Source organism: Cebidichthys violaceus, unplaced genomic scaffold (genome assembly GCF_023349555.1).
Source record: "Cebidichthys violaceus isolate CVI_PGR_0920_01 unplaced genomic scaffold, fCebVio1.0.p SCAF_19, whole genome shotgun sequence".
Lineage (NCBI taxonomy): Eukaryota > Metazoa > Chordata > Actinopteri > Perciformes > Stichaeidae > Cebidichthys > Cebidichthys violaceus.
This window is the reverse complement of record NW_027176361.1, coordinates 5,642,449-5,668,759: the sequence shown is the minus strand read 5'-3', so window position 1 is coordinate 5,668,759 and position 26,311 is coordinate 5,642,449. Positions and strand designations below refer to the sequence as shown.

The following is a 26,311-nucleotide window of genomic DNA, read 5'->3' as shown; positions in this document are numbered from 1 at the left end:
TGAAATAGAAATACTCAAGTAGAGGAAGTATCTCAAAACTGTACTCGAGCCCAGTGCTTGAGTACATGTGATGAGTGACTTTGACCACAGGTTACAACATTACCTATCAAAGCAGCTGATATTAGCATTTTAGCTTGTCTGTTTTAATAAAACGTTGGCATAGGAGCTCGTTGTACATTCTGTTTGACGCACTGCCTTTGATGCCTCAGATCAAGCATCACATCAATGGGAAAAGTCGACCCTCTGTACCCAGTGACCTGAGTGGGGAAAACAGCGTTCCCCTTCATATCGCATCTTTCATGTCTTACGATGATGTGCGAGGAGCGGCTGTGGTTACATTGGCCCGCTGGGCTTTAAAAGTCTCACATTTACTTCTCAAAGGCTAGTTTGTTTTGTGCTCGTACTTGAAATCAACTAGCAGTAAATGTGACTAATTACTTGGTTAGTTTGGCGGTAAGCTGGTCGGAGGTTTGAGGGCGAGCAGAGGGTGCTCACTTGACGCACACGTCATGTGCACGGAGATATTCCTCGCCATATGTTTAGGAATACCTCTGTGCCTGTTTAAACAAAGTGTCATAACATTTACTAAAGGTTTTTCACGGCACGGCGCAACGTGCACTTCTTGGTCATTGTAGGGCCGTGTGTGTAAGTGTGTGTGTGTGTGTGTGTGTGTGTGTGTGTGTGTGTGTGTGTGTGTGTGTGTGTGTGTGTGTGTGTTACTCACACATACTTCAGCAGAACTGCCTGGACTTCCATCCCTGAGGAGTTCCATCTGCAGGTGGGAGCCAGCGAATCTAAACACACATACATTAATACACACGCACACACATATACAAATATTAGTCTATACGGTATATATTTATACATACTAAAAGTAATATTCAATTCAATTCAGAATACTTTTCCATAGTAAAAGTGAATTTTTTTTATTCCTGTAACATTTTTAAAACATTTGAAAAGGAATGCCAGCGGCTGGTTAGCTTAGCTTAGCTTAGCATAAAGACTAGAAAGAAGGGTTAACAGCTCACCTGGCTCAGTCCAAAGCTAACAACATCCAGCTACAAGCACCTCTTAAGATCATTAATTAAAACGTTTTATTTCATATGTTTAGTCCAAAGTATAAAAACAATAGCGGGTTTTACAGGGTGACAATTTCAATTGTTCTTTTCCTGAGAACTATTGCCTTGCTAACATTTATGAGCAATCCAATATCATTACTGTACGCCTGCTGAAAAAGATGACAGCAGCTGATTGACCAGGGAGCTAGAAAGCTGAGCCTGTTAAATTAGATTTGATCATTTGGTCTTGTGTGTGTGTGTGTGTGTGTGTGTGTGTGTGTGTGTGTGTGTGTGTGTGTGTGTGTGTGTGTCTGCCTGCCGTAAGACCTGTTAATATACATATATTTACGTCTCACATCTGCATCTTCACAAGGTCAGAAGAGGTTATAAGATGCAAACATTACTCACAACCCCCTCTTGAAACCACAAAGCCAGATTCCCTTTGTGTGTGTCAGTGTGTGCTCGCATATAGAAAAATGCCAGCTAGGCAGATTCACCTCGCACTCATTTCAAATTCTGACATCATCTGAGCTATAAAGCCTTTGCTAGGGGCCTTTATACCTAAATAACTTTAGCATCTGCATTATATATGACATCTATAGACCCTCTAGCAGAGATAAAAGACGTTAATCAACACTGATACTGTAACGAGTTAACTACTGAGAAATCATTGCAAGCTTCAAAAAAAACAATCAGCAAACAAGAATTCAGAAACAGAACATCTAATGCTGAGATCTTATCAGGGTCAGCCGGCACCAAACACGCTCCATGAGAGGAATTTCAAGAGATCAATAAGGAACTCTCATGTGAACTCACAGTGGAGCAGTGCAGATTAGAAGGCCTCAATAAACTGGATCATGGTTGGTTGAAAAAGGGGGATTTGATTAGTGAAGTAGGTGATGGTCAAACGATGATGCAAACCTTTCAAACCACTGAAGCTTTTAGTTGTTCTGATGGTGCCACTAATTGGGATTAATAAAGTGACATGGTATGAGTCAGAACTATAGTGACTGGTTGCAATCAGCATTAATTCAACTTCCACTGTATAACCATGAGCTATTTTCAGTTCTATTTGTCCTACTTAGAGCACTTATAAGACAAACCCATGGATGCCTGTCTTGGTGAAGATTGAGATTAGTTCAATTTGGTTAGATTCCTGGAAGTTAATGAGATCAGATAGCATCTCTAGAGACGGGTAAAACAGCATTAACGTGTCTGCAAAAATGGACTACACCCTGTAAATCAAATATTCATGAAGTCAATTATTTCACTATCAATAAACAAATCCGATACATCAAATTCCTGCTCCGCTTCCTGCTTTTATGGAGCAACTTGACAGCAGATGAACTATCAGTATTTCAGAAATGGCAGTTTTTAACTACCCCTTTGACTTCAAAACAATAACCAGCAGAAGTAGATCTGGACAACTAGTCGGTAGATCGGTAAATCTGCAAAATACAGAGACTGGGTGGCGTGTGCTCTGGGGTGCATCTGTGGTATGGAGAAGAGAGTGATTTCAGGGCTGGCGGCAGCAGCTGTTTGTGCGGTGGGCTCAGAAAAAGGTGAGGGGCGGTGGTGGAGGCGGTGATGGTGGTGTTGGTGGTAATGGTGGAGGAGGAGGGGACGGGTTTGCAGGTTACCTGAGCGTGGAGCGAGGAGGGGTAGGTGAAAGCAGGTGGGAGGGCCTGCGACAGCTCCGCCGGGTACAGCGGGTATGAGGCCCACACATCTGGGCTGCTGGGATATAGAGCAGGCACTGTGAGCTCATCTGTGGAAAGAAGAAAAAGGAGGAGTGGAGTGAGGAGAGTGGCCAGCGGATGGGTGGGTGGCTAGAGAGACAGGGTGGAGGCGGAGGCGGTGTACGTGGTCGTGGAGGTGGACTACAGGGGGGGTTATGAGTTATCCGAAGTAGCTTCCTCTCGTTTCATTTCATTTCCTGACCGTTTGCTAAACCGTCAAACAGCGACGTCCAATCATTGCTTAGCAACCATAACTAGGCATGGCAGACCTGTCAAGCCTGGGGTTTCTCGACATGCCAAAGCGGTGTGCATTGGGCTGTAGTGAGAGCGATAATACTTGGCAGATTATTTGGAGGATGGAGTGTTTATTTTTTCTGAAAACAAAAAAGCAAAAGTGTATGGAATGAATTAAAATATGTGTTTATCTGCTCAAGTCTGAGCTACAATCGATAGCATGTTCATCCACAAGCTTACTACCTACAGAAGCAACCATGCAATTAGATTTGGGGCATTTTTGGCAGCTCTGTACTGCTTTTCAAACATACAGTTTGAAAGAACATGATCTTAAATTGTTTTCTTATCATACTAAAAATACTAGGATTGTCTAGGTCTACACTGCAATACAAGAACAACAGATTTTATTAATTTAGCATTACACTACGTGTCTTCTAAGGGTGCATGAACTGGTGATCAGTGCCAAAAGCTAGTATGTAGCATCAAGTGCATATCCAAGACCCCTTTTTACCCCAATTCTTGTTTTGAAATGAGTCAGCTGGAAACATTACTAAATCAGCCGGAGATGAGGTTCTGAACCAACTCACGAAACTTACATTGGCCTGATTATCTATTTAGCTACAGCTCTGACAGTTGCCGTTCTTCTGCTTGAAATCATAGGCACATTACTTCAAAAATATTTCGAGTGGTAAGTCTGTCTCTATTATTATTCTAAAACTGCATATGTCCCGTGTGAGAACGGAAAGCTTAACAGGCGTAGCAACACTCGTTAAGAGGGCGGGGATTACCAAACAGTCAATTACCCACTTAATTCAGGATAAAATGAGAGGAAACCATCCCAGATATGATGAATTACTCGAGTCGAGGGTAAAGGGAAAAAAAAAGAGCATAGTGCATGAGTGAAGAGATAGGTGACAGTGCAGAGTGGTACAGGGTAAGTGTACATTTAAAATGCAGAATCATAAGAAACATTGGCCAACCATCAGATAGCCGCACAATCTTAAGGAGCATTTTCCCTGAGCTCTGTGTCTCCTGCTCAGTGTTAATCACAGCATGATCAGAACAACTGGCTGATTTAAACATCTCTTATCAGGAAATGACAGCAATTTCTCTCCTGGTGATTACGTCATGGTTTCATTAATCGTTTCCTTCCATTTTCCACTGAGGCCCCACGTACACACCCTCTCTCTGGCGAAAAAAAAAAGATCCAAGATAAGAGCGGTTTGGTCATTTAGGAGGAATGTACAACCACAGCTGGCCTATGTTCAACTATCAATGCCTGATTCTTGCAGAATCCTTTAACCCCTCAGAAAAATATTTAACTAAATGGAGAATTGGAAAAAAAAAAAAAAAAAAAAAAAAAAAAAAAAAAAGTACAGAGCTGCATTGGCATATTCAATACACACCCGAAACGAAAGAAAGGCTTTGATTCTAAATAAATAGAGCAATGGCTAATAATGAACATGAGCTGTTTATGAGTCATTAATCTAGCAGGAGGGAATGTGTTGTTTAGGGGTAGAATGCTAATCAAGTTAACTCACTACGGCACAGAATCTGATTTCAAACAATTATCATATCATCAGGAGTTGGGGATGATCCAATTTTGGTTACAGGTTACTAAGAGAAATGCTATTAACCTGTTTCCACACAATGACAAGGTTTCAATGGGGGGAAAAAACACTACACCAATAGAAGAAGAATCCGCTTTTCACTTTTCAGCATCCGAGTCAATCTTCATTTTTCATGTATAGTCACAGCACAACTTCTCTACTAATGACAAATAATGGCTAACAGCTGTCCAGTGGCCTCAAACCATATCAAACTAATGGCCAAAGGAAGCAGCAACACAGACACGACAAATGTTCGGCGTACTCACACGGGTCTCTGCTAATGAACTGTGGCCCGGGGCTCTGCTGGGAGGGAAGGGGGTTGGGGGTGCCAACCAGCTTGTTCTTGGCCATCTTGGTGTTGGCTTTGGCGAACTCCAGCCGAAGGGTCTGGGGGATCTCTGGATCAAACCGGACCCCCTGAGATCAAAACGGAAAGATGCGTTAGCAAAAATATTGTTTCTTAGCAAGCGTTCATGCATGCTCTTGAAACAGAGTTGATCAAAAAGTGCAAATATCACAAGGACTCACTTTTTTTTTTTTACATATTCTGTTTTTTATAATATAACTTATATTGTTTATTATCATTTCTATTCTTAAAAAAACATTTTCAGTTGCTCAGACTATGAAGCCCGCCGTTATGAAAGGCTCACTGTGGATTATAGTGTTATCCTGGTTAGACGTACGTGATGACCGGTAACACCCACTGCTGAAAATCAGAACCTGATGACACAAAGCTGGCTGGCGTAGGATGTCATTCACACCACGGTCAGACAAGCCACGAGGCTTTTCTCTCCCTACTGAACTCTGTAACTGTAACCTAATATCATGACATCAAATACGCCATTCGTCATGACATATTGCCAGCATCACCGCTTCAAGAAAGCCAAAAAAACTCTGCCAAATTCTTGAGATGCCACTGCTAAAAGCCTTCAGATACACCAGTGCTCACGACAAGCCAAGTAAAGGTTGCTTTCTCTCTTACAGTTTGATCTCCGCATGTGCAGTAGTCCAAATATTTTTTTCTGAGGGAAAACAACAAAAGTGACATAAACAGAGGTCTTTTTCACCCCAAAAAATAAATCAGCTATTTGTTTGCCCGCTGTGGAGGCGACAAGGCCTGGAAGAATTTCACCAGCAACTGTAAGCACCCTCAAATTAACCTTGTTTGGTTGTCTTTCAAGAGACACATACAGGAAAACACCGACGGTCCGATCAATAGAGGAGAAAAGTAGTAAAGAGTAAAGTTCTCTGCAGCTAAAGAGCGAGAGATGGTTTTCTCTGCTTGTCCCTGCAGGCTCGAGCAACGCTGAGCTGAAACAAGCGAGGGATGACTCTTCTCATGAAGGGGAGGGAATTAACTAGGATTGCCTTGGCTCAGTGCGCTCGCAGCTTCAGCCGGTCGAGGCTACAGAGGTATAATAAGGTACATGGATATAATGAGGCCCGAGCACATCTCCGATCTCTACCTTAAAATGTGTCTTACGGCTCCTTAGCCCTTCCGCATGCTTTGTTTCGGTGATGATCGTAGCTGTTGCAATGGTGTTGTTGGGAGAATCAAGTGTTTTTAAAAAGATATCTGTTCCGCTTTGACGGGAAAACAAATCCCCCTTCCTTCCCTCTGTCTTTCTCATATTTCAATATGCAGATAGATGTTTGCAAAATCTGGCTTATCTCCATATGACCCCCGGGACGCTGCTTTCCCCGAAAAACAAGAGCACTGTTCAATTCTCAGCCCCACTGAGCGATTCTTTGGGAACAGTCTGACTATTGTTGGCTCATAATAAGATGATAATTTTTATACTTTCTTCAACTCTCTGCTCTGCCTTTGATGCGCTCCAAAAAACTCAATGAAAGTTGACAAGACTCCACTCACGTTGTCACAGTCCCACTTTAGGAGGATGATAAAAACTGATCTTTTTTTGTGACAAAGGGATGAACAAAAACTTAAGAAGCATTACAGTAAAAGATGTGGTGTATATCTAGACGCCTTAAAAATAAAACAAGTGGGAAAATAAAGCAGGGCGAGAGCTGGTGTTCATTACGGTCTATCTGTGCTTTGTTTCAAGAGAGCTGAATAAAACCCTGTGAGGATGGGCTCTCTTTCATATTCTGCCTCATCAAGGCTCTCTACTGAGCTACATTCTGAAATAAGTGAGATTAAAATTAAACCCTAGATCAATATATGCTATGTATATGTAGAAGAAGAGCTAATGGTCCTCCTGACCTTGCAGGATCCATGGCAAAGCTTTTCAGAAAAAAAGGCTTTATTTACCCAACCAGAAACATACGTATTTAGAACAGCCACGATATGTTTGTCTTCACCGCCTTCTCCGTCTTTTTTTTTTTTTTTTGCGCACGATAAAAAATGTAGGAATGTCTGGATTTCCCTGATATCAGATGCATTTGCACAGGAGGCAGAGAGAGATGCAATTTCGAGTCATCACAAGATATGCTAGCGCCGAGCCGGTGCTTGAGAGGAGCACGAGGAGGGCATGACACTTACGTTCAAGGCATTCTTAGCAGCCTCCGCCTCTGATCGACTGTCAAAGCTGACAAACCCCACTGGCTGGGGAGACAAGAAGACAGAACAAAAGAAAGAAACATGGTTTAAGGCAGGAAAACTGAGTCGGCATTTCTGTCTGAGTGACATGGACATGTTTTTCTTTTCTTTTTTTGTTTTCATTATTTCATTTTTATATCATACCCCCCCCCCCATTTCTCTGTCTCTCCCTCTCTCTCTTCCCGTTTATAAAACCGTGGCGAGAGAGAGAGAGAGAGAGAGAAAGAGAAAGAGAAAGAGAGAGCGAGAGAGAGGAGAGAAATGGAGGCTGGCCGCTAACATTGTACAAGGAGAGTTCATCGTTCACCTCCCATATGCCCAAATACGGGCAATGTGAGAGCAAGAAAGTGCGTGAGTGAGTGTAAGAGACGCAGAGAGGGGGGGGGGGGGGGTAAAAGCTGAAAAAGGAGAAGAGATAGAAAATAAGATTAATGGCGGAGAGGGGGGGGGGGGGGGTCTTGGGAATGAGAATTCAGAGGTTGAAGGTGAGAAGGAAAACGAAAGAAAGCGAGAGCTAGGAACAGTTTTTAAGACCTCCTCAAACAGGCCTGTCAGTTGAAAAACATGTAATACATCTATTTCACCAGTGCTTGTTTTGTATTCTGGTGACATCACTCTAGAGCCTGTGCCCGCAATAGTAAAGGTGAGTAAGCAAGAGGGAGAGGCAAAAAAACACCAAAAAAAAGACAACAACAAAAAAACACAGTGATGCAGGTTTGGGTGTCAGATTTCAAACTGCTGTTGCAGATATGAACAAAGAATGCACATTTGCTGCGGTGTATCCGTGTGTGTGGATGGGGATGCTGAGTGGAGGTGGGGGTGAGGAGAGAATAAAATCTCTAAACATGTTGCTCCCATGGGGCTACACTGTGTGATCTGGAAAAGCAGTCTTGGGTTATGGGAATTTTGAACAAGTAGAGAGAAAGAGGAGGAGGGAAAAAAGAAAAGAAGAAAGATGGAAAAAAAAAAAGAAAGAAAGACGGACTAAGTGAAGACGTCAGGAGGAGGAAGCGTAACAGGAATATAAATAGAAAGGGTCTGAGATCTGGCTCTTGCTATATATGGAGATGGCTGTGTGTTCTCGGACTTGAAGGGAGGGGGATCGATTGATTTACGCCGTCATTGTCATCGCCATGAGTCTGGATGAGTCACGAAAACAAATAGGGGCCCGAGGAATGATGAACACTGCTTTGCGATACCTGAACTTAAGCAACTTGACGTCTGTCATGGGGAAGATGGCCATTATGAAAGTGCGAGGCAAGGTGGGGAGCTGCAACGGGTGGCCAAAGTGCACAAAGAGCGTCTCACTTACTCATTAAACAGGCAAAACTAAACGAACAAAACCTGCACAGGCCACATTTTCTACATTATGGAACTTGGAAAGCAGTAGCCTTTGAGTCTCTGATCATTTAAAGATTTACTCAACACCAGATTGAAAAGCAGTATTTTACTGCCTTCTCTGAAAGAAAACTTCGAAACCCATTAATCTGGGTGTGGAAGTGGGCTCTGTTGCACCTGTAACCGCATTCGATGTCACAGGGTCCTGGAGAACACTTCACTGCAGCGAGGTGAGAGATTAAACCAACAGAGGTCAGCAAAAGCAAGATTTCAGGGAGTGTTCGGTTACTCTTTACGTGTTTTTTATGTAAAAATACTCTTTATACTAGACACAAAACGTAGTTGCTTATTGCCTTTTGAAAGATTTTTACAGCACGAAACCACAATGAAACAAAAAAAAAAGGGGGGAAATCCCAAACCATGCAATGGGATCTTACTTGTTCTGAGGAAATTTCACCACTGGGAGAAAAAAAACGTCTTTCCTTTGTTCTTAGTTTAGCGGTATTATAGTCAGTACATTCGGTCAAAATCGCCCTAAACCCCTCCTAATGAGCATGTCACGTCAGGGAAACGGTGTAATTTGGTAATAAGTACACTGACATGAAGCTAAATTGCTTAACTCTTGATGTGGACACCTGTCAGCTGAGCTCATTTTCAGTCCTTTCGCCCCTAGAGGCAAAACGTAACCGTCAGTACTGCTCTTGTCAAAACACTCGCTTTGGCACCTCAAAATTCTTTCCCCGTCTCCCTCCCCATCCCCGCACATCCCACCGGAGTTGACTGTCTGTAACTACAAGCATATACTATCCGACTGCCAAAGGCAAGTTGCTGCAACGCTTTTTCCCTTACCTCCCCCCCAATAAACTTTTATTTTTTCCAATTCCAGGTACCAGCTGACAAAGGGTGCTAATCTGTCACAGTCCCCAAGACGAAAACACAGAGAAGAAAAAAAGCAAAACACGACAATGGAAAGACAAAAAAAAAAAAATTGAAGGTGTTGATGACCAAGAAAAAGTAATGCAAACAGTATCAGCATGATGAGAGAGTGACTGATGTTTTCATTTTGTTTCTTTGTGTGGAAACACAGCCCTCAGTGAGTCTTGTAGCATACCTGCTTAGAAGTGAGTTTGATCAAGGAGCCTTCATAGCCCTGAAACAAACAAAGAAAATGTCAAAAAGGTGAACAAAACAGCTTTAATGTGATGTAAATGTATAATTCTGTTTGTGCCAACTTAAAGCACAGCTGCATAACTGACTAGATACATTGTTTTACGAATCAAAAGAGCCCTTATGAAGACCATATGGACCAAATGTTGCGCCTTAGCTGATAAATCAAGATTTACTGCTCACGATCTAAAGCGCTCACTCGGAGTACATACCATGGGCATTATCTACGAGAGATTAGATGCATGGCAATCGTGCCATTATTCACTTTAACTGCCTCATGTCCACGGTACAAAAAAAAAAATCTCTACATGCAGCCACTAGAGCTAAACTCTGGGACTCTTTGTGCCTCTGACAACGCAAAGTTTCTGAGGTGCAGCAAATAGCTTTGTTTTTGTTTCGCAGGCAGCGAGCCATTTTTCCATGAGACTCACACACACGTAAGCTTCCCGCGGATCAAGATGTGATTGAACCTCGGCTTTTGGAACACAGACACTTGAACCTCGCGGGAGAGTTTTCCATTGCCGTTTATTTCATCACCATTAATGGAGGTCCCATTGACGGCTGGAAAAGAAAAAAGCTGCTAAGAATAGCAGCAGCCCATCCATTTAAAACATACAAACATACCTTAAATGGTCTGAACAGCAGATAGAGCTCCCGCGGCTTAATATCCAGCGGTAGCCCACTGACAAATAGCGTTCGGACCTGAGGAAGACAAGAAAAGAGATCATGTATTTTTCATTAACCTCCACTAGTTATAAATAGCTACCTTGAATACAGTACCTGACAGTAACAGATGAGGTAATGAGGAAAAGGACACTGAACATGAGTTAAACAGTTCTCTCACTAAAAGATAGACTCTTCAAACACCGATAGGGGTGTCTTTCAGCTCTGCAAACACACCTTTTTTTTTTTACAGTAAGTTTATTGTATTCTCCTGTGTTATCTACGGCCTGCTGAGTTTTACGCAATCCTCCCTCGCAACTCTAGCCTCTGTTTTACATTTGAACTTTTCAACTTTTCAACTTGAGCTGGCATTGCTGGGGAATTACAATGTATATGCTCGCAAAGAGAGACTAAAGGGAAATGTAATTGTTGCGGTCCGTAGCCTATTGAGTCAGAGAAGGTGGGAAACATGACAGCACTAACATTTTCAGTGAGAAAATCTCAATTTAACACTATTTTCAAAACAGCTATACCTGAAACCAACATTTTAAACCGCAACAACCTCAAACGTCAACCCTGAGAGACGAAAAACTTGGGGACGAACTCATCTGTCGCACTTCATGTGCTAAGAAAAAGGGACGCACTAGAAATATTGCCTTGGAAACTATGGGGGACACTGTACAGGAGAACAACTGAATTACCGTGCAGTAAAATGTAAAGAGTGCAGTAGAGCAACGTGCATCTGAAGGCCTGCCACTCAAATGTCCAACAGAACTCCCTCCGAAGGTAAAAAGGTCACTTATTATTATTATTATTATATCTTGTGTGCTTAATGCCAACAGAAATGTAACAACGATATGTTAAATAACACTATCAGGCTGCCATGTCTATTGTGTGAACAGCAGTAGATCTTTCAACATATATGCACACATGGAGTAAACACAGACTACAGCACTACAAGACACAGGTGTTGAGACGTCCAGCCACTGCTGACAAATGCAGATCTGGTTCCTTTTTGGAGGCAAATAAACAGGACAGTTCAACTTGTAATTTACATGTTACATGTCAATTGTTTGTCCTTAATAATGGGTCAGTATGGTAAAGAGTTGTTAACGCAGGTGTTTCTAACAATAAGCTACGTTTCTCTCAAGCTTTAAAAAACAAATGACAACAATGTAAATCCTATACATCTCCAGTTAAGTGGTACCAAGATAACTGAGGCAGACATGACATCATTTCAGACACTTTTATTGAATTACCAGGCACTAATCACACCTCATACCTGGAATTATCACCTAATTTAAGTTGGCTTGGTACAAGAAAATAATTGCTTTCGTGCACATGAGACATCAAAATGAAACAATAGACTGTGAGCCTCAAACAGACTTCCAGCAGCTCCACCCTACACACACCCACATCAATAATGTGATAGTGGATTTCAATGTGTAATTTAATTATTTATTCAATATTCTGATTCTATTTAAGGCTGAATTTAGGATAAAGCCGTAGGTATGCAATTACACGGAGTAGAGTCATAGCTCCCACATTCATTAGATAGTAGATTCACAACTCCGGGGACAAAGAAACTGCTGAACTAACACTACACCTCATTCCCTCATGTAACCTGATACGCACCGCTGATGCCAAAGGCAGAGCAACACACAAACAAAGGAGCTTAGCAACTGGGGGAGCAATAGCTGGCGAGTGCCAAACTGGCCATCCTGCCAAAATATCTCACCTCGGCGACTTTCTCACCTTCGCTCTTATCTTATCTTATCTTATCTGAGTCAAGCTGAACCCTGCAGGGCTGTCACTGGGCTCTGTCTCTGGCAGGTCTGTTTAAATAAAGTCTTTCAGAGGGACTCCTTATATGGAGTTACATAGGAACAAAGAGTCAGAACAGGATGGTATCAATCAGGCAGTCGCTGACAGCAGTTAGGGCTGATAAATAAATCTAATAGTATGGCAGTAAAAAAAATGCAGTAGAAACAGAAGACGTGATGAAACAAAAAAAATCAAAAAAAAAAGTTGTTTTTCGGCGTAGACAACCAATTCATCAAAACTGTAGATTTGAAATGTCTATTAAGGACTTGAAGCTACAAAATGACGCATGAGTGAAAACCTCCGCAACACTGTTAAGTAAATATATTGGCCCTGACTTTTTAAAATAATATTACAGCAATACAACGAGGTATTTTGACATGATAATCATGCAGACTGCAGCATTTCCTCAAATTGTACCTTCAACAGAAGGTTGGCACACATCTTAAGAAAATCATCGTCATCTAACTCGCCCTCGCCAAGTTATCTGAGATTCCATTTTGGATTTTAACTCCTATCTTCGGTCATGAGGCCAACTCGAGAGCTGGATGTTCTGCATGAGTTCAGACTAACAAACACAACAATGAGTCCTCTCCGCACACAGAACAATGGGACATTCTTGGCTGTGTCGGACCTCTTTCCTGAGACTTCCTGACATCAGCTGTTGTGATACATGATCGGTTCGACGTGTGTCCGGTGTGCAGCTGAATGATTCACAGACATATGTGGCTCTCTCCCGCACACATCTGCTGCTGATTACGACATTAGTTCGTTATTTACGCCGCGTTGACAATCGCTCGAAGAGGCGCTGTAAACGCTGCCTTGCCACCAGGTAAAATGAAACATCAAAGTTTCACGATGTAGTAAACTAAAAAGGTCAAGCCAGGGGTTGAGCAGATTCTGCAGATTCGTAAAAAAAAAAAATCAAAGATACGCCCTCTGCCACCGTTTTGTTGGGTTTTAGAAGCATTGTTTTATTGGCTCCTCGTGAGTCACATACCTACATTTCCATAGTGCTGAGTGGCCTGGTGTGGGCTTTTGAATCATTGACCATTTATGGCATGCTCACCCACCAACACGAGAGGCAGGCCTCGATCAAAAACAGCAGTTCCTACCTACCACAAGCCAGCTGAGGACCTCACAGCCGGCGTACCGGTGCAGTTCCCTGGCAACGCCTTAGCAGACTACAGCAGAGTTTGGAGCCCCAGGCCAAAAACATCACATCCTATTAAGGCCACTTCTGCAGCAAGTCCCACGGGATCAATGCACCTCTAATCAGTGATTCTTGACTCCACAAGCCCCGGATGAGGTCATCACCTTATTGATACTCTATCATTGCACCTTGAAAGGTTTGCTGGTGCCACCCTAAAGGCTGGCGGAGGAGGGGTGAGGGCTCTGTTTGGCATTATCTTAAAGGATAACTGGTTCATCAAAACTACTTGAAGATTGCTTTTTTTTTTTTTTTTTTTTGGTTTCTGCACGTTGCGATAACATTGTACGCACAAAAGTAATTTCTGAGATCTGGGAAGTGTTAACGATTATTTTTATCATCAATTATTCATCTTAATTATTTTCTCAATTAATCCTTTTGCCAATAAAATGTCAGAACATTTTGAAAAATGCCATCATTATCCCAGAGCCCAAAATTACGTTATCAAACAGTCCAAAAGCCTAAAATATTTAGTTTATTACCGTATATGACTGAGAAAAGCCACAGATAGTCGCATGGTTTGTGTTATTACTGTTGAATATTCTCTGTCAATCAACTAATCGAAGAATCAACCTATCAATTTTGCACGACTGGGGACACAATGACATTGCTAGTCCAGCTTGGCAAGAAACCCAATCATTCAGACCATCATAAAGGCTGTAAAATAACAATGGCGTAGCCAGCTTTTCCAAACCACTTCATTTGGAAGTCAAACGAAAGTGCAATAACTCCTCGACGAATAGTACAGTAGGTCAAATGTGTAGCAGGAAGTCGGTCTGGATGGTAAGAACGAACAATTTGCATAATAATTTTACAATTCCCCTTTGTATTCACCTCCAAATACATCTGGCTTACCTTTAAGGGTTTTCTAGAGGAAACCTGTCTGATCTTCTAACTGCTTGTGTTTGAAATGTCAGCAATTTATTTTGTGAGAATACTACTGCCACCAATAGAAACGGTGGCTAAACCTAAACATAATTAGATCCAAGTTGTTATAAAACCAAAATCATCCTTTAAATGAGACTAAGTAATAGAATTACAAAAGGAGGATAACTTTAGCTCAATGATGGGGGTTTTTCCTGGCTCAACTAATAAAAATGCAAAGCTCACTCAGGCCCGGTCCTTCCACCAAACCGTCTTTCCACTATCAAATGTCATGAAGCTTTAATTAACAAAGCCAGAATTGACTCCATAGCTGACTGGAACACCGTTCAAAACTTAGCATTATCTCTGATTTTCTCCAGGGCAGGATGCAATTTGTCAGCCATTAAGAAAGCTGCTTGATACGTCTAATTAAATGGCCTCGCAACTTATTCATGTGTCATCTCTATTCAGCTTGCGTTGTGGACTTAGAAAACGCGTTACACCTATTGCCTCATTACACTCTGCCGCACGGTGTGACTTTCCCAGATATTTGCTCCGACTTTAATTGAGTGCTTTTTTGACCGTCCATTCTGGCTGAAATGAGGGACACGACCTTGGTGCGATGTGAGATGATTACTATGTGTTTCTTTCTCCCTCCCTTTGTGTGTGTGTGTGTGTGTGTGTGTGTGTGTGTGTGTGTGTGTGTGTGTGTGTGTGTGTGTGTGTGTGTGTGTGTGTGCGCATTTGACAGCCAAGTTAATAGATACAGGTCCTTCGAGCCAGATGTGGCAGGACACGGCTCTGACCTCGAAGCCTTGAAAGGGAGGGTACAGTAGCCTATTGTAGGGTGAGTGTGCGCATGCAACGACGCTGAGATTACCTGCGTACCAATATCAAAGCCCAGATAAAATATTGAATTGCAAACCCACACTAGTTGCTTTTCAAATCCACGCACAAGTCTACCCTCGCTGTGATCAAGCTAAAATCGAAGTCTACCCATAAGCCTGAGTGAGGACAGGGCAGGTTGAGCTCTTGCATCAGTTGAGTGGCGCCTTATTAAAAACTGACAGACTCCCACACTCTTCTGCTAACCCAGTTGTCACTGCTCTGCGTTGACATCCGTCATCCTCGCAAGTTTTTTTTTTTTTTTTCTTCCACTTCATCCTCTGTGTCGGAGAATGCGAAGAGTGACAGACTGCAGGCCCGAGAGGTGTCAGGCGACCATAAATGGATGACTCTGTTTGTCGGTTAATCGCCGGGGTTCAACGGGTCAAGTTTCGCATTCGAGGGGTCAGAGGGCACAGGTTAGGCTCGGGTTATTGCGTGGGTCAGGGGTCAACTGTGAGGTTGAGCACACTCCCAACGTCACCAGTGAACCCTGAGAGGAGAGTTTCTTTGTCTCTCTCTCTCTCTCTCTCTCTCTCTCTCTCTCTCTCTCTCTCTCTCTCTCTCTCTCTCTCTCTCTCTCTCTCTCTCTCTCTCTCTCTCTCTCTCTCTCTCTCTCTCTCTCTCTCTCTCTCTCGTACTCCCACAAGTGCTTTCGACCAACAATTACAGCTCGGTAAGGGCCTGTAAATGTTCCAACAGGTTAACCTTTAAAGGACATTTAAAACAAATGACCTAGGAAAAGCAAGCAAGCGCCCACTTTACTGCAATTTTCCTGCTCTTGCTCTTTTCTTCCCCTCTCCATTACAGTTTCCCTTGTTTTAAATCTAACCTGGAAAAGAACACCCCTGTGTCTTAATGACATATGTGCGCTTTCTTTCGTATCAACCATTTTTTTTGACCTCACGGAAAAAAGGTCTTAAGGTGTCATTTGAACGGCGGGTGGAAGAGAGGAGCGACCCATTCATCGACCGTCTGCTACGCCTCAGTTTGACAGCTTAAGACTTCATCAAAATATTTCCTACTGGTTTGCTCTCTTCTTCATCTCTCTTATCTGATGCGTCTCCCGGAACGGACTTCACATTCCGAAGCACTCATTAACGCAAACTAATCGGCCAAGTCCGACTCTGCCTTTCCTGGACCCCCTTTGTTGCCGCCTGCCCAAGTGGACACCTTAAACTGTTTGGTTTTAAAGGCTGGGTGGGCAGAGGGTTTAAGTGTCCCGTGCAAGTGGAGACAAAAACAACAGTAGATACTCAGTCATCCTCTGTGTCTCCGTGAAGAAATGTAAGCCTGCTGCCAATGTGTTCTCTTTATGCGCTGGTGCAGCTGTTCCTTTGTTTATCAGCGACAGCACTTAAAGATCCAAAAAAAAAAATGTATTATGTTTTCAGTCCGTTTATGGTTTTTTTATGGATTTGTATGAATTGTCCAAACAAATGTATATCACAAGTTAAACAAAAAAAACAATATGACCGTGCTTTGTTGTCCAACCAGTACTCCAAATCCAAAATATCAATAATCTACAATAATATATAACCTATATTATATATAGACAAATATAAATAATGGATAAATAATATAGACAAAGTATTATCTGTCAACCGGTTGACTTTTAGCACTAAATATAGTTCATTTTCAGGATGTGTTCAGAGTCTGTCTGTTGTTTTAAAGCATGACTATTTCACTTTTTAGAAGACAATCTGCCTCTTACAAATAAAAAAGTTGACACAAAACAATCGAGCCAATGTTTGCTGACCTTTTATCTACTTGCACAGTTGTTACATTATGTTTTAGCATTCGACCCATAATTGCCACTATTGGCCGCCGTTCTGCAGAAGTTACACAGTCCTGCTTCAAAGGTTACTTGAACGTAGGGCTGCAACTCATTTATTTTCATTGTCGATCAATCTGTAGATTATGTTGTTGACAATTAATCTGTGCAGCTCTACTTGAATGCATCTGAGGGAAACCAGCTGTATTGCTCGATGGTTTTGCATAGTGAGGGTAGCGAATCTAGGGCAGCAACTAAAAAAAAAATGTCAGAGAAGTTACACAATCATCGTCATATTGCATCACAATGAACTCCTACAATAGGTGTTTTTACTTTTCTGTAAAGTGGATTGACTGACGAGAAAGTCAGTCTTCTTTTCCTGGAAAAGTATATCACTAAACCGGACAGCATCAGACCTAGTTAGAGCATTTAATGGACTAATCCACCAACTTTTACTTGTTTCAACTTTTCCCATCTTTTCAAGCTAATCTTGACCTTGCTCACAGTTGGATAGTCGGTGAGACAAGTTTCTCCTTGTTACCGTTCTGCCTGGCTCACTCTTGTCTTTAGGGCTCTTCCCATGACCATAAACGGTCCTTCTGTTCAGAGATCTCAGGGTCATGCTTTCAACGTATGGCGCGATAAGGGATAAGGAGTTTGTCTACTGGGACTAAGCTAGGCGATGGAGAAAGGGAGGGAGGAAGGGAGAGAGAGAGAGAGAGAGAGAGAGAGAGAGAGAGAGAGAGAGAGAGAGAGAGAGAGAGAGAGAGAGAGCAGGATGAAAAAGAAGGGAGTGGTATGAAAGGGGAGAAGAAGAGTGGCAAATTATAAACAGTACCAGGGTGGAGGGAAGGAGGGAGGAAACGGCTACAGAACAAGATAAAGAGAGGGAAGAAAAAGGGTGGGTCAAGGAAATGGAGGGGAAGGGAGATAAAAGTGTAGAAAGGGAGAAGGAGAGAAGGAGAGAAGGGGGAGGACGCATGGGGGAGGGGGGGGTCATAGAGAAAAGAAATTAGATGAAGTAGAGAAGTATTGACTGAAAACGAGTGCAGAAGGAGGGATGAGAGAAGAGACACTGTATACTGTACGGTGGATAATTATAGCTTGTGAGTAAGCAATATTAAAGTGGAGGTGACGGAGCAAGCACCCGAATACAGTATGACAAAGCAAGGCAAGATGGCTGACGCTGTCTAGGCACAGACTCACACTTCTCACAGTGTATCATTAATTACAAAGCAAATTCAGACGTCGTCATCTCAGGCCTTTAAATGAAAGCAGCACCGTATAAAAGGGCGTCAGTCCTCACTCTCGGCCAGTTTTGATGGTTTATATATAGCTGTATATATATCTATATATATATATATATATATATATAGATATATATATATATATATATATATATATATTTAAATATCCAGTACAATTCTTTATCTTTTTTTTTCTTTTTGTCTCACATCAGCGAAGCAGGATCCTTTGCCAGCCGTTCCTGACGCTAAGCCTTGTTGTTGTCTTTTCAAATACCTCTTGTCGCACAGCTGACAAATGGCTAAGATAAGATGACAATTCCCCTCGCGCTTTTATAAATAAACTCCTACCTATCAGACGGGCAGACGGAGCAGGGTTTTAACGGTTTGTGTGAGCCTGTTGTTACTGGGTATGTTAACTTATACGGTATATCTATTTTTGTAATTTCACTTCATACTCTTAAATCTACACTGAGCCTCTGCTTGCGTCGTCTTCAACGATACGTGACATTCATTGTCTGTTTTCCCTGTCGCCCTATCATGGCCACTTTACCCTCTGAGCTCCCCTCCGATAACGTTTTCATGTCACGGAGCGTTAACATATCTGCGTGCCCTTTTCGTAGGTACATGCACCGAGTACGGACCCCACACACACACACACACACACACACACACACACACACACACACACACACACACACACACACACACACACACACACACACACACACACACACACACACACACACCGCTGTGCGACGGACCGCCGCGGCCTCCCTCCGCCTCGCCGTGCTTCTCCACCAGCACAACTCTCCCCACCTACGTCTCCTCATGGAAAAGGTCACGCTGGCCACATGACCTGCTATTTGAAGAGGACCCGGTGGATACCCGGAGCAGGCCAAGCACAATCCAATTACACCCCAGGGAGCTTCAGCGCATTTGCTGAACTCCGCTTGAGTGATATTCTGTTTCTCTTTGGACGCTTGTAAAGATCCACTTACATGTTTATGGTCGGCTAGGACTAGAATCAACAGATACTTTTCGGGGTTCAAACTCCTGCTGCGTTTCGACTGTTGCGTCCAGGAGAAGACACTCTGTGTTCACTCATTTGTCCAAAAAAGAAAAAGAAATCAGGTGCGGTTTGACAGTGGACCTCCAGGGCTGAGGAGGCTGGGCAAGTCTTAAATAAACACCAGTTAGCTTCAGGGGAAATTGATAGAAAAGGAAGTCAAAGGTCAAGCTTAGTCGGGTGACTTGGTTAACTTTGATGCATTCCATGTACTCACTACCTGCACTTCACTTTGTACTTCTATTCATTAACACAAAACAGGCCGAACTATAATCACAAATGAATAAATGATTGTTTTCAGCACTGACCAAACTGTTGTTGAACCCGTAAAGAGTAAAGCTGTGCTTGATAAATGACTTAAATTAGGAAATGGATAATTCAAATTTGGGCTGCAAGTAATGAAAATGATTCAATTATGATGCCAATTATGTGCAGGAGTTCATAAGCCAAAGATTTTCAGTTCACACAAACCAGGGGGAAAAAAAACAGCAAATCCTGACATTTTAGTAGTTGGAAATGGGGAATGTTTGGCATTTTTGCTTGAAAGATTACCGATTATTCATTCTTTATCTATATAGTTGCTCAACCAGCTAAACATTTTGGCACTAAAAATGAATGATTCAAATGTGCCCTGAAGAGTCCTCCGTTTCTCTTGTCCATACAAGGCCTGGAAACCCACAGCTGCTGGAACCATATCTTTGATGTTCGCCATGTGAAGAGACGGTGTGTCACCTCGACGACATCAGTGGCCGTTGAGTGCCACAGTACGTGAGAGCATCCAGAAGGCCTGATAACAAAGCTTTATCAAACCAGCTTGGGAGATTAGATGCCACTGGGGGCTGAAACCTGCATACCTTGTCCGCAACAAGACCATGTTTGGTGAGCACTGCTCCGCAGGAAGATAAACATTAAGCATCGTCAAGTGTTGGCGTGCAGTGATGATGCCGTGTGAGGTTTGAGCAATGAGGCGGGCGCGAGGAGCCGAGCCCGCCACGGCGTTTTTAACTGGTGCGAATCAGTGATCTATTGAGTCGCGTACTACACGGAGCAAAAAGGAGCGGGGGGGAATGCCGCTGTTGTTCAGCATGTGAGAGTCATACCGGCGAGGCTGTTAAACTTTGGCTCCCATAAGATCAGAGTTTATGGTTACTTTAGTGTTGTTACGCGCAAAGCCTGAATTCAGCGCGTTTGTGAGCAGAGGATTGTGATGGGAGGAGCTCTAAAAGACTTAAAACAGGGTTGAAAATGTCACATTAGTCAATCAATCATCCATAAAGCAGTTTTATTGTCCGTATACTCAGCTCTGCTTCTGTGAACAGAATGACTAAACTCGAATGTCCATGAATCACGCGGGAAAACTGCAAGTCATACTCATAAATTAGTCACATTATTCTTAGCCTTATGTGTTTCTTTTTTTTGTGTAAAACATCCTTTCACACCTGCTCGCTTGTGTGAGTGTGAATGTGTGTGTTACAATACCCCCCCCCCCCCCCCCCCCCCCCCCCCAAAAAAAAAAAACCTTACTGCTGCTTCTCTGCATGCAACACACATCATTACACAGATGATGAAGCGGCGCTGTCTAACCTTACGTTAATTCACCCGAGTAAATTTAAGTCCCCGCCTGCCTGGACGGCTTCCAAACATTTCCACAAGCATTAGACTCCTCAGGCCATCGCTCTCTCTGTCTTCTCTGTCTGCCTTTCTGCACAATGCAAGGGGACGACCCCCGTCTGGTCCTCCTGCACGTTGGACATCGCAACGATTGTAGTCCTGAGATTCATCAAGTAAAGTAGAGCTGGAGCAGCCGACGGTTATTTCACGACTATTCTCGACGGATTGTGGCCGATTACTCTGCTTTTCAAAATTGCTCGATCAACTGTTTGGTCTATCACATGTCAGAAAACATGAATCAAATGCGAGACGGATTATCAAACTGTTATCAATAATCTATCGACCATTCGATTAATTGACCAATTGCTTTGGCTCTAAATCAAAGCTGTTTTGTCCTCTTTAGTTAAAATGATGATCTGCTTGATGCAAAGATGTTGGTGCTGACACGATTTGTCGATTAATCGATCAACCGGAAATCTATTAATCGTTTAAGTCATTTATTAGGCAAAATGCAGCTCCAAGCTTCTAAAATGTGAAGATTTGCCGTTCTCTGTTTTATATGACTTTTAACTGAACGTCTCGCATTTTGTAGCGTTTTCCTGAGAACTTGCGACCATCATATTTGTCAAGTAAAATGCTATTCAATTCACTGACAATGTACAAGTTTATTTCTTGATCTTTGTTGACAGTAACCATTAGTTGCAGCCCTACAGTGAAGTGCTGGTACACACAGTGTACAGCCTCTGAAATACCTCGACTGCAGTACCGTACCGAGTACATAAGGTCACAAGGTGAATAAACTGAAACTCTCCATCAGGTTTCCAAGAAGTCGGTCTCTAGTCTGTACCTCATCTGTGTGCTGCTCCAGTAACTCCCTGCATCCATAGTAACCTCAACAGTGGACCAAATATGGTATTGCATCAGGCCGCGTATGTTTGGCTATTCAGTTACAAAGTGACGAGCAGTCCGCTGAGCCTTAATCAAATTTCTCCAAGAGAAATATCCGATATAATCCGATATACCTTTCTTGCATCACTTGGCACACGGAGCTCTGAAACAACAAGTCTGTCGTCTGATTAGAGATTCTTCCGCCCCGAAGAAAAATCACCCCATGCAAAGAGCACCAGTACAAATTATTTACCGAGAAGTAGATTTCACGGATACAGATTGTGCAATGTTTGCAAAGGAAAGGAGGAAGAAACTGGGGGAAAAATACATTTCCACCAGGCACTAAGTGGATTACCTCACATGTTTATGTATCTATTTTTTTGCATAAACAATATCATTCTGGTGTGTTAAAATGTAATGAAGTCTTATTGATAGAGAGGCCGCTCTCACTTGACTGCTATGCAGTGGGGTCTGGGTTACAAAGACTTATTGCGTACATGTTGCAGCAGCAGTTGTTTGAACTTCAATTGCTCCCTCAGCTTCAGTGAAAAACTAATTCGCTCCCTGGCACTGCATTCCCTTCACTGCTGCTTTTCAGTGTCTGGCTTCACGCTACAGTAAGCCAGTACCGCCAACACTTAGGTCTGTTGTCAGGTAACGTATCAGAATCAATGTAGTCCAGAGGCTTAATCAGGAACTACTTATTACTGATTCATCTAGTATCAAGTCCTGCCTCGTTCCTTACTTTTAAGTAAGAGTGTGAACTGCTTAAAAAGGAAAAGACACAATACAGTATGAGGTAGGTGGCAATTAAAAGAGAAATAAAATATGCTATATATCAAATAAAAAAGAGGGATTAACATAGGACACAATGGTGCAAAACGATGTTAAAGAATGATGTACTCCTTTTATGAAATAAAAATAAACAATAATTATGAGTGCACCATGCAGTGGCTCTAATGATATACCAGCAACTTTTCCAAGGTAAAAAAAAAAAATATCTACACGAGACCGTCTTTTTACACATCTGGAGGAAACATCATAGGGATGATATGGTGATACTATCGGTCACACAACAGGCGATGGGGGTTAAAAAAAAAAAACACGCTGAGCATTAACACGAGTCGCTTTATTAAGACATCGTTCTGGGTCACGGACCGACCTATTAAAATCAAGACAGCAGGTAGGTGCTCGCGTGCGGATACCTACCTCCTCTTCGTGGTTGGTGAATTCACTCTGCTCGTTTTCCTTCTCGCTTTTGTTATTATTCATTCTGAGCCGGACTCTCTTCTCACTTTCACTTGGACTGTCTTTTTCTTCTTCTTTCCCCTTCCGTTTCGCTTCTCTTCTTCCTTTTCTTCTTCTTCTCTGGGACCCAAATGTATAAAGCACCCTCCGACAAGACAACAGTCCGCGTGCGGCCGCTGTCCAACTGACCCGAGCTTTCCCCACTAGTTAGGCGACATCAATGATATAGGTGCGGATTTTTGTTGTTGTTTGTTGCTGTTGTAAAAGAGAGGAAAAAGTCAGCTGTGCGTGCTGTTTCTGTGCAGTCAGATATTCCTCAACATTCCCTGGAAGGCTTCTCCGGAGGCTCTTGTTGCTGTTCCCCAAATGAAACACGGTAAATGTTCAGTGGACTGCGCCGCAGGCAAACTTCTCTCCGCGTGAGGGAGGGATGGAGGGAGGGGTTTAGGGTGGGGTGGAGGGCGGGATGCACCGTCTGCTGGGCTTCGCCGAGTTTTATCAAATGCTGGTACAGAGCTACGGTGGACAACCGGTGCCAATCACCAATCGTGTTTTTTTTTTACACCAGCTGATTGATATTTTAATCACTGAAACAATTCCTGCGATTTTATTACAGCGTGTTGTCTGCCGTGGCTTATATGCTCATGTTCTTTACCTCCTGTGTTATTCTTTGACTGCTTTAATAGTCCTATAGGCTACTTGTGTCTGTGTAAAGGGATGTAGCCCGGATGTTATAAATGCACAGATCATGAGGGTATAGTTAAACCTTAATGTCATTTTTAATTGTGTTCACATTAAGGTTGTAAATCTGAAATATATTGAATACTGAATTCCACTGTTAACTCCAACTTTATTACTTCTGGTCATGACCGAACCGTCGATAGGCACTTGATGTGGTCCATGGCCAAAACATTTTATTTCTAATAAACTAAGTATGTGACAACATTTAGTTTGTAGTTAAACATAAACGTTTACAAATATTGAAAATTAAAGACACATGTTTTTTTATTTTTTTAATTGTTGAACTTGCAATTTCCCCCAATGGTGCCATTACTCCACAACTTCCCTATGCAGAGGCCAAGTCTGTGGTCCTGAGGCAGCTGTTAGTTCATAGTTTTTGTTGTTTTTTTTGTTGTTGTTTTGCCTAATATTGTTTCATCTCTTAATTTATTTTATTTAATACTGTCTGTGTATGGTTGCCCAGGGACTGCACATGGAAGGCAGCTAGTAGCTTGACTTGGTACAATATGCGTTGTCTTTGCCCAGGATTCTTGTTTTTATACATGGTGAGCGGAGGAGAAAAATACAGTACGTAAAATACATTATGAGGTTAATGCACTGCCTGTCATATGTTAGATAAACAGTTTGCCCTGATTAGAAACAGACCACACATGACTCATATTGTAATTAAGAGTCATTTTTTTGAGTGCGTTCTTCTACCAGGGAACAATCCAGACATGTCTTTGTTTCGGAAAGTAATCTGCCACTCAATTTTACTTACATATGTTTTTGAAGAGTCCCAATTTGTTCCGTATCATAACTTGTTGACTGTTAAACTTTAACCTTCAAGCTGCATGACATGCTATCAGTTTAGCTCATAAATCTGGCATCACGAGATGCGCTGTTACCCTGCACACTCAGGACTATTTTCTCTCTCGTTCCCTGTCTCAATCCCATCAAATGTAGCCCTCAGCATAATACATCATCTTTATAGACTTCCAGAGCGGTAGACAATTATCAACCTGACTGTTTAATAAATTCCACGTGACTCTCGGTTTATCATTTCAAGGCCCCTGAATAGTTTTGTGGTTTCAGGCAAATATTTTCTCCCCACACATCACTCACACGTCTTATTTCTGTCTAGATGGCTGTGCACTTAAGAGGTACTGGAGACGACACATGTACATTGCTCAAGATTTTGTATATGATAACAAGTTGCACTACTCCATTGTGGGCTCACCCCAAGACTATTTGATTTATGACCTGTGAGTGGGGAAACAGCCAGACCCTGGAGCCATGAAGTGGTGTCTCAACAACAGTGGAGATGAGCAAACACTCAAAACTTTACTGGCACACCTATTATTGTCTACGGTGCCGGGTGCAAAACAGCCTTAAAAGCAACGATCAGGTGACAAGGCCGCCTTGATCGCTCCTCCATTTCAAAACATTTATTTTGAGCAACTGCCTCGCTTTGTGTTTCGCGATGAAAAGTTCAAGAGCTGACAGTAGCTCCGGTAGTGGGGACTTTGACTATATGTTGCATGACGTTTATTGCACAGGACAGACTCTCGCATTTTGTGACAGCCAGTGCAGAAAACAGAGAGAGTCATTTTTGCTGAACTCGCACCTCAAAAAGCAACAAAAAGAAGGGAAAAAAAACAGTCATCGCGGATCGGTCGTAGAGATTTCTGCTCTTTCCCCTCCCAGATCATGTCTATATCAATTACACTGCATCTGAAGCATACACAATGAAGGAGGGACATGGCAGATTCTTTTTATGCTGATGAGAAGCAGTTCAGGATGCGGAGAGAGGGAGGAGGGTCTTGGAGTCTTCGAAGCAGATAAAAATGGAAATGCTCCCCTTGCTGCTCAACACCCCTGTATCAAAGCTTCCTGCCGGAGTCTGGGGAGCAAGGAGGGGGAGGAGAGGTAGGAAGGAGGAGGAGAGGATAGGAGTTGAGGGGGGAGAGAGAGGGGGGGAGATGTCCCAGCTGTGTTTGACAGGTCTCAGGGCTGAGCTGTGTGGTCTGATGCTCGGAGAGGGAGGGTGGCCCCCCCTCCCACAAAAACACACACAGAGAGGGGGGGGGGGCAGCAGCTAGGAGACAGTCTGGTCACAATGTCCTGGGTAACATGTCAGCAAGCTTTGACACGGTCCAGCCTTACAAGAAGATAGCTTTGTGTTATCAAGACACAGCTATAAGAAGATGCAACAATGTTGGCTACACTGGGTGAGGAAGTTATTTTAATTTCAAAGTTCATGTTCATTTCACATAATAGAAAGGAATAATTAGGCTTTTTGGTAAATATCCTCTTTGATTTATTAGTGTTCGATGAGAAGATCTATATGTATCACATGTCTGTGCGGCTACATATGAAGCTACAGCCAGCAGCCAGTTAGGGTTAGCTTAGCATAAGATAAGCTAGCCTCTCATCAGAAGTAAAAGTAACCGTATTGAAACAAAAAGATGACCCTGGTTATTAGATGACCTCACCCTTTTCCAACAGCTGTTTTTGGGAAGTCATGTAGTCTAGTAAACACTTTAAGACTGGTCCTGCTGGGAAGATTTGATCAGTTCATACCAAAGACAGTCCCCATCCCTAAGGC

The 26,311-nt window shown here is 42.6% G+C and overlaps 1 protein-coding gene across 4 annotated transcripts in view; it reads right to left on the bottom strand.

The window, feature by feature from the left end:
* Positions 1-23,381, bottom strand: part of LOC137874598 (RNA-binding protein with multiple splicing-like) — a 32,831-nt gene extending 9,450 nt beyond the window's left edge. The window contains exons 1-7 of one of the 4 annotated variants that reach the window (XM_068713363.1): positions 22,945-23,381; positions 10,331-10,408; positions 9,651-9,689; positions 7,145-7,207; positions 4,908-5,058; positions 2,699-2,826; positions 725-794 (exon numbers count right to left, since the gene is read on the bottom strand). In XM_068713363.1, coding sequence (XP_068569464.1) covers positions 732-794; positions 2,699-2,826; positions 4,908-5,058; positions 7,145-7,207; positions 9,651-9,689; positions 10,331-10,408; positions 22,945-23,007 — 585 coding nt within the window. In that variant the 5' untranslated portion in view covers positions 23,008-23,381 and the 3' untranslated portion in view covers positions 725-731. The remainder of the gene's footprint in view (positions 1-724; positions 795-2,698; positions 2,827-4,907; positions 5,059-7,144; positions 7,208-9,650; positions 9,690-10,330; positions 10,409-22,944) is intronic. The other 3 variants (XM_068713364.1, XM_068713366.1, XM_068713367.1) reach the window with 3 other exon arrangements.
* Between the last annotated feature and the right edge of the window lie 2,930 nt (positions 23,382-26,311).